We start from the raw sequence: 8,600 nt of genomic DNA, 5'->3' as shown, positions 1-8,600 counted from the left end.
CACCCAACCTTTTCATATAAAACACAATGGTGTGTATCATAAGCATCTCCTGTAATGAATCTCAAAGCAGAGTGAAATACAGAGTCTAGGAGTTTAAGGCATGAACGAGATGCATGCCGATAAACCACATCACCGTAATCAAGGACAGACATAAAAACTGCCTCAATAATCCTTTTCCTACTGAACAACGGGAAGGTGGCTTTATTCCTATAAAAATAGCCAATCTTTTGTCGGAGACGACAGACAAGATTTTTTATGTGAAATGTAAAAGAGAGTTTTTCATCTATCCAGATGCCAAGATATTTATATTCAGTGACTCTTTCAATATGAGATCCATTATTTGTGTGAATAATAAGATCATTAAAATGTGTAATTCTTGCTCTGGAAAAGCACATATATTTTGTTTTTTCTATATTAAGGACAAGCCTGAGATCCACTAGACAGTTCTGCAGGGTGTTAAAAGAGCTCTGTAGGTTCTGAACAGATTGTTGCACTGAATCAGAAATGCAATACAGTACAGTGTCGTCAGCATACAAATGGGCATGGCAGTTTTGTAGTGATGAAACAATGTTATTGATGTAAATTGTGAATAGGACTGGACCTAAAATTGAGCCCTGCGGAACACCATTTGTAACTGTTAAAAACTCAGTTTGGTAGCTTCCCAGCTTAACTGACTGCTGTCTATCAGAGAGATAGTCCCTAAACCAGCTACATGTAGAATAATCAAAACCAATTTCATGCAGCCTCTCTAAAAGCAAATGGTGATCTAAAGTATCAAAAGCTTTTGACAGATCAACAAAAAGTGCTGCACAGTGCATTTTTTTATCGATAGCTGTAACAATGTTGTCTAAGACCAAAGTGACAGCAGATATAGTACTGTGGCCTGCCCTAAAACCAGATTGAAATGGACTCAAAATGGAAGCACTGGATAAAAAGGATTTCAACTGAGTATTAATGACTGATTCTAGAATTTTTGCCAGGCATGGGAGTTTGGAAATTGGCCTGTAATTGTTAAGATCACTTTTGTCACCCCCTTTATGTAATGGAATGACGTGAGCTTTTTTCCAGACTTTAGGAACAATACCAGAAGAGATGGAAAGATTAAAAATATGGGTTATTTGTTTTGATATGATAAGTGCAGAGAGATTTATTGAAAATGGGTCCAAATTGTCCTCTCCCATGTACTTCCTGGGGTTGATGGCAAGAAGCGCATCTACAACAATACTTGTTGGGACTTGAACAAGGCTGAAAAGAGGAGTTTTAGAGACAGGTGGTATGCTATTTTTATTTCTCGTGGTGGTAGGCGTAGAAGGCGTAGATACTCCATTGTGAAAGAGTTTACCAGCAGCTATAAAGTGTTTATTGAAAGCTAAACCAATTTCTTTCTGATCATTTAAAATATGATCATTTATTTTTAACTGACTGGGAACAGTGCTAGAATTGTTTTTGTTATAATTCACAGCCTTCCAAAATAGTGCAGGGTTGGAGTAGCAGTTTGAAATTAGTTCGAGGTAGTAGTCTGATTTAGCTTTCCTAACCATGGATATGCACCTATTTCTGATTTGTCTGAAAGCAGTCCACTTGGAGTTTTCACCAGAGCGTCTAGCTAGGGACCATGCTTTATTTCTCTCTGCAAATATATCGGACAATTCATTTGTGAACCAGGGGTTTGATCTATTTTTTACTCTGTGCTTTTTAAGGGGTGCATGCTTGTTCAAAATGGAGGAGAAAGTATTGGTGAAAAATTCTAAGGCCAATTCCACATCAGATATTTCACTTGTGAGATGAATGTCACTTTGATAGAGTTCATTTAAAAATGCTTGCTCGTTAAAACCTTTAAAATTACGCTTAATGATGATTTTGGGTTGAGATTTTTTAAGATGAATACTTCTGATACAGGCCACCGGGCAGTGATCACTGATTCCAAGCTCAAAGACACCAGCAGAAACTATTTTATTGCTTTGATTTGATAATATTAAATCGATCAAAGTTGATTTTGCTGGGTTTTTTAGATTTGGTCTTGTGGGCTCAGTTATTATTTGTGTAAGATTTAGGTTGCTACATATTTCTTTAAAAGGTTCAGAGGCACCAGAAAGCCAGTCAATGTTAAAATCACCCATCATAATGACCTCTCTATTTACATATGGAGAGATTAAATGTGCTAGCTCACTCAAGGAGCTATTTACTGCTGAAGGGGGCCTGTACACACCAATTACAACAAAACAATCATTGGATGATAAAGACAATTCCAAAGCAATAAATTCAAAGCAGCTTCGAACAGAGACAGCATGTAGTAATGATACAGAATAATGTGATTTAACATAGACAGCCACTCCCCCACCCCGTGTGGTCCTGTCTATTCTGAATAAACTATAATCATTTATTGCCACCATAGAGTCATGTGTACTGCTCTTCAACCATGATTCAGTCAGAACCAAGACATCTGGGTCAGCCTGAGATACTAAGATGTTAACATGGTCTAGTTTATTGTGCTGAAGCAAACTTCTTATGTTTAAGTGAAGAAAACCCAAACCCTTTCTTGTTTTGAGGATGTTTGGTGAGTTTAGCTTTGATATGCTCATGTCCAGGTTATCAACAGCGGGGTGGTCCAACACAATTGACCTATTACACATAATAGGTACATTTTTCAAGTTACTTGTAATCCCAAGAGGTCTGTGGCGTGACCTGTAAAATCTATGAGGAGGGATTAATGATGATCTGACAGACTGACATACAGGGATTGGGTGAGTTTTTATAGTAATGGATGTTCCAAGCCTGGAGGGGGCGCTAGAAGCATGGGGACTAGTGGTCATGGAGGCTGTGTCACGTGAGCTAACTACCTCTTGACTGACCAGGTGTGGAGATAGTCAATCATGCTGGACAGAGTTTGCAAGAGGAGTGACGCTAGGAACCGATTTTATTGTTAAGAGCATATTGCTGGCCAGAAGATGTTTCCCTTGTTTGTTTAAATGCAAACCATCGCTGGCAAAGAAAGACGGTCTGTTCCAGAAAACGTTAAAATTGTCGACAAAGGGAATGCCCATGGAGAGACAATACTGTTTGAGCCAAACATGAAGTTAAAGGCTAGAGACTACTATGTGTCAATAGGAAATTTCACATCCGAGCGAACAAATATTGAATGTGGAGTCCCCCAAGGTTCCATTCTTGGCCCTCTTCTGTTTAACATCTACATGCTCCCACTAGCTCAGATTATGAATAAGAACAAATTATGCTACCATAACACACAAATTTACATAACCATATCACCAGGAGACTACAGTCCGATACAAGCACTGAGTAAGTGCATTGAACAAATCAATGATTGGATGTGCCAAAATTTCCTTCAATTAAACAACGACAAAACTGAAGTAATTGTCTTTGGTGCCAAAGATGAACAATTAAAAGTCAGCGCACAGCTTACATCCGTTATGTTAGAAACCACACACCAAGCCAGAAATCTTGGTGTTGTTGTAGACTCCGACTTGAATTTCAGGAAACACATTAAATCAATTAATAAATCAGCCTACTACCACCTCAAAAACATATCAAGAATTAAAGGGCTTATGTCCCAGCAAGATTTAGAAAAACATGTCCATGCATTTATCTTTAGTAGACTTGAATACTGTAATAGTGTATTTGCAGGCCTTCCAAAAAAATCTATCAGGCAGCTTCAGCTAATTCATAACGCTGCTGCTCGAGTCCTCACTAGGACCGAAAAAGTGGATCACATTACCCCAGTTCTGAGGTCTTTACACTGGCTTCCAGTCACTCAAAGAATTGATTTCAAAATACTGATGTTGGTTTATAAAGCACTAAATGGTTTAGGGCCAAAATACATTACTGATCTGCTGATACGTTATGAACCGTCCAGAGCCCTTAGGTCGTCTGGGACAGGTCTACTTACAGAGTTAGGACTAAACAAGGAGAAGCAGCTTTTAGTTATTATGCACCAAAAATCTGGAACAAACTCCCAGAGAACTTGAGGTCTGCTGCAACTCTTAGTTCTTTTAAATCGAGTCTGAAGACTTTTTTGTTTCCATTTTAACCTGCAATTTTTATTTTATTTGCTTCTTTTATTAGTTTTTAAATGTTTTATAATATGTTTTATGTATTCTAATCTTGCCCCTGTAAAGCACTTTGAGTGGCCTTGTGTCTGAATTGTGCTATATAAATAAACTTGCCTTGCCTTGCCTTGCCTATATATAAGTAAACATTTCAACCTTTTCACTTGCAGTAAGAAACATATTTATTGTTAAAGATATTTTTGGTATGTTTATGTTTTATTGACAGTGTAGAGACAGAGTTGAAATGGGGCAGAGATTGGAGTGACATGCAGAGAACGACCGCGGGCTGGAATCGAACCCGGGTCCGCTGCTGGCCGAGGCCCATGGGGGGGACGCCCTACCAACTGAGCTAAGGGCGCCCCAGAAACATATTTATTGTTGAGTAATTGACCAATTTTTTTCCTCCTCAGCTTAAATCAAACAGCCCCTAAACCAAACCCTATCTAGCCAGTTACCATGCCTTGGACCAGACCTCAAGTGGACCTTCACGCGGGCGCAGCAGAGGCACTGGACCAATTCAACAGCATAGAGGACCATCACTACGAGGGCTCTTTGTTCCCCACATCCACCCTCATCCCAGTCACTATCATCTGCATTCTGATCTTCATAATCGGAGTGACGGGCAACACTATGACCATACTCATAATACAACACTTTAAGGATATGAAGACCACCACCAACTTGTACCTATTGAGTATGGCCGTGTCTGACCTTATAATATTCCTCTGCTTGCCCTTTGATCTGTACCGTTTGTGGAAGTACGTACCGTGGCTGTTTGGCGAAGCGGTGTGCCGGTTTTATCACTATATCTTCGAAGGCTGCACATGGGCGACTATTCTACATATAACGGCGTTAAGCATCGAACGCTACTTGGCTATCAGCTTCCCCCTACGGAGTAAGGTATGTAGAGTTTTGATTGAACTATCTGTCTGTCTGTCTGTCCGTCCGTCCGTCTATCTATCTATCTATCTATCTATCTATCTATCTATCTATCTATCTATCTATCTATCTATCTATCTATCTATCTATCTATCTATCTATCTATCTATCTATCTATCTATCTATCTATCTATCTATCTATCTATCTATCTATCTGTTTTTTAAAGGTGGTCTCAGGGAATTTGGAGAATGCTTGATGTCAAAATCAGTGAATACCTCCTCACGATCCGCTACCTGTTTGTACTTTGTGTGCGCTGAAAAAAAAATCTGACGTTAATACACTGGTAAACTGGTATGTAAACAAATGGGGGCCCACTGTAGCTAGCTACATACCAGTTTACAGAGCCTAGGCTGTGTACTAACAACAATAAAAAAATGTCAGCGCACATATACAGACAGGTAGCAGAGGTTATTATTTGAAGCACTTTTTGCTACATTTGCGTGTGTGAAAAGCACTATTCAAATAAAGGTAATAAGATAGTGAGACTGACAGTGAGACAGAGAGACAGAGAGACAGACAGACAGACAGACAGACAGACAGACAGACCCACACACACACACACACACACACACGCACACGCACACATGCACGCACGCACAAACACACACACACACACACACACACATACACACACACACACACACAGACAGACTCATTAATTCCACTCCTTGTCTCTAGGTGCTTGTAACCAGACGGCGGGTGCAGTACATCATCTTGGCCTTGTGGGGCTTTGCGTTGGTCTCAGCTGCTCCCACTCTCCTCCTGGTTGGAGTGGAATACGATAACGACACACACCCCGACTTCAACACGGGCCAGTGCAAACACACGGGCTACGCCATCAGCTCGGGACAGCTGCACATCATGCTCTGGGTGTCCACTACGTACTTCTTCTGTCCCATGCTCTGCCTCATATTCCTGTACGGGTCCATTGGCTGTAAGCTGTGGAAGAGCAAGAGTGATCTACAAGGCCAGCAGGGTTTGAGTGCCCTGGCCCGGGAGAGGTCACACAGGCAGACCGTCAAGATACTGGGTGAGTGGGGTGTCTGTTTGTCTGTCTGTCTGTCTGTCTGTCTGTCTGTCTGTCTGTCTGTCTGTCTGTCTGTCTGTCTGTCTGTCTGTCTGTCTATCTATCTATCTATCTATCTATCTATCTATCTATCTATCTATCTATCTATCTATCTATCTATCTATCTATCTATCTATCTATTGTTTTCTCAAATCAGTCTGACATCAAATCATTCTCTTTGTAGGTGAACACTTTAAATCTAAAATAATTTGTTTACAATAGTCTATCTGCCTTGTTTTGTGTTTTTAGAACAATTAACTTTGGTTATTACATATATTTAAAAAACTCTTTCTAAATCTGAAGTAATTTCAACATTTCTTTTAAATCCAACTTTCTGTAAATACTTTTTGCAGGGCATTGTGTTGGTGTGAGGCAGAGAAATCCGGCAATGTGTGTTGTAATCGATATCAGCTGTTTTATTACTGTGTTGTGTCTAAAGCTAATCACGTTCTAGCACACACAACAGAACAGACTGTTAGCTTAATCGGAACCTCTGGCATATTGGGCAGGAAACCCTGTTTGATAGTAAAAGCCCATTCGTGGACAGGCCAATCTGTACCAACCAAATATCAGTTAGGATATTAATGCCGGTTATTAGTGGAGCACACACTGCACAGACGCTCGTGTTGACAGTAACATTCATTTGTTTCCACGTGTGTTGGATCCCAAATTGGATTGTCATCTGAGGTCATCATGAATCATGTCTAATGGGAATTTACATGCTACAGAAATCCTTGCCACACGTTTAGGAAAACTCAAATAGTCCTCACTAGATTTTTGTGTTTTGAGGCTAAAACGTTAAAGACATACTTCACCGGTGGGAATAGGAAGGTGTATTGAACTCTGAGATGTAGTATAAATGTGCCAAACATTCTAGAAATCATTTCATCCTAGCCTGAGAAAAGACAGAAAGAGTGTTTTATGGTCTCACTGTCTAACCCTACATCACACATGTTGATATAATTGAGATTTGTTGAGATAATTTATCATTCATAAGTAATGAAAATGTATCTTCCGTATGTATACAAATGTCAGTGAGTTCTACATAGTAAGGATTTCAAACAATAACAGCTGTGCCAAGTAATCTGGTTTCAGTACAAATTAAGTTGTAGCCCTTTGTCTGCCTTACGACGATTGCAAAGATGCATCGTTTGTGTTTTAATAACATTTTGCTTATGAGTTATTGATCATTCCGAGTTATTGATAAATCCAAATTAGATTGTCAACAGAGGACGTCATAAATCAACCTTAATGGGAATTTAGTATTTACATGCTCCCACGATAATTAGAACCTTTTTAATTTGCATATACAGCATATGTCACACAATTCAGGAGACACTAAATAATAATAATAACAATAATGGATCGGATTTATATAGCGCTTTTAATCACACTCATTCACACACAGTCATACTAAATTATCTGTTAAGAATCAAGGCAGGTCTTTAAATTATGGATAACTGATGTAGTTCATTCACAAATCATTAGAAATGATTAGTGGAGTATGGTGGACGTCTGGTTTCAGTATGAATGCGGTGGAAGCAAAGATGCATCGTTTGTGTTTTAATCATGTTCTGCTTATTATGAATTGATCCAGGAAGGTCAAATCTATCAACATCTGTCCCTAAAAAAAATGTATTTAGTTATTTATCTTTTTGTCTGTAATATTGTATTTATTTATTATATCATTTCTATGTTTATATTATTATTATTATTATTATTATTATTATTATTATTATTATTATTATTATTATTATTATTATTATTATTATTATTATTATTATTATTATCATCATCATCATTATTATCATCATCATCATCATCATCATTATTATTATTATTATTATTATTATTATTATTATTATTATTATTACAGGTATTTTTCTTCCTCTAAAAAAAAAATTTAGGCCTACTTAAAATAAAATAAATGAATAAAAAAGTTCCACGTCGAAGGTTTTAAATCACAAAATGATTCTAATTTTCCCCATCCATATACTTTCTCCCTCCCCCAGTGGTGGTGGTCCTGGCCTTCATAATCTGCTGGCTGCCGTATCACATCGGGCGGAACCTGTTCGCTCAGGTGGACGACTACGACACCGCGATGCTCAGCCAGAAATTCAACATGGCGTCGATGGTCCTGTGCTACCTCAGCGCGTCCATCAACCCCGTCGTTTACAACCTGATGTCTAGGAAATACCGGGCCGCCGCTAAACGCCTGTTCCTGCTTCACCAGCGCCCCAGGCTGGCCCACAGGGTGCAGAGAAACCTGAGCGTAATCGACCACACGTGTACATCCACGCTGAACAAAAGCCTTACCGGCCTTTGAATGTTTGAATGAGGAGGCAATGAATACTACACAATGTTAAACATGTACCGTTTCTTGACTTGTAGGTGTTTTTTCTAAAGCTATAGTGTGTAACTTTTTGTCGACCACACACGTGCACATCCACACTGAACGAAAGCCTGACCGGTGTTTGAATGTTTGAATGGGAATGAATACACACAATGTTAAATTTAACTTTTTGACTTG

General features: G+C 39.0%; 1 protein-coding gene across 1 annotated transcript; it reads left to right on the top strand.

Annotated features, from left to right (window-relative positions):
* Positions 1–4,520: 4,520 nt before the first annotated feature.
* On the top strand, positions 4,521–8,396 carry mlnr (motilin receptor; the record flags this gene model as incomplete). The annotated part of the gene is made up of 3 exons (XM_080024734.1): positions 4,521–4,964; positions 5,683–6,034; positions 8,083–8,396. 3 exons carry the CDS (start codon positions 4,521–4,523, stop codon positions 8,394–8,396), a joined length of 1,110 nt encoding a protein of 369 aa, XP_079880860.1.
* Between the last annotated feature and the right edge of the window lie 204 nt (positions 8,397–8,600).

The sequence above is a fragment of the Ammodytes marinus genome (assembly GCF_949987685.1).
Source record: "Ammodytes marinus genome assembly, chromosome: 3".
Classification (NCBI taxonomy): Eukaryota; Metazoa; Chordata; class Actinopteri; order Uranoscopiformes; family Ammodytidae; genus Ammodytes; species Ammodytes marinus.
Note: the sequence above shows the minus strand (reverse complement) of the source record. Positions and strands in the feature narration are given on the sequence as shown.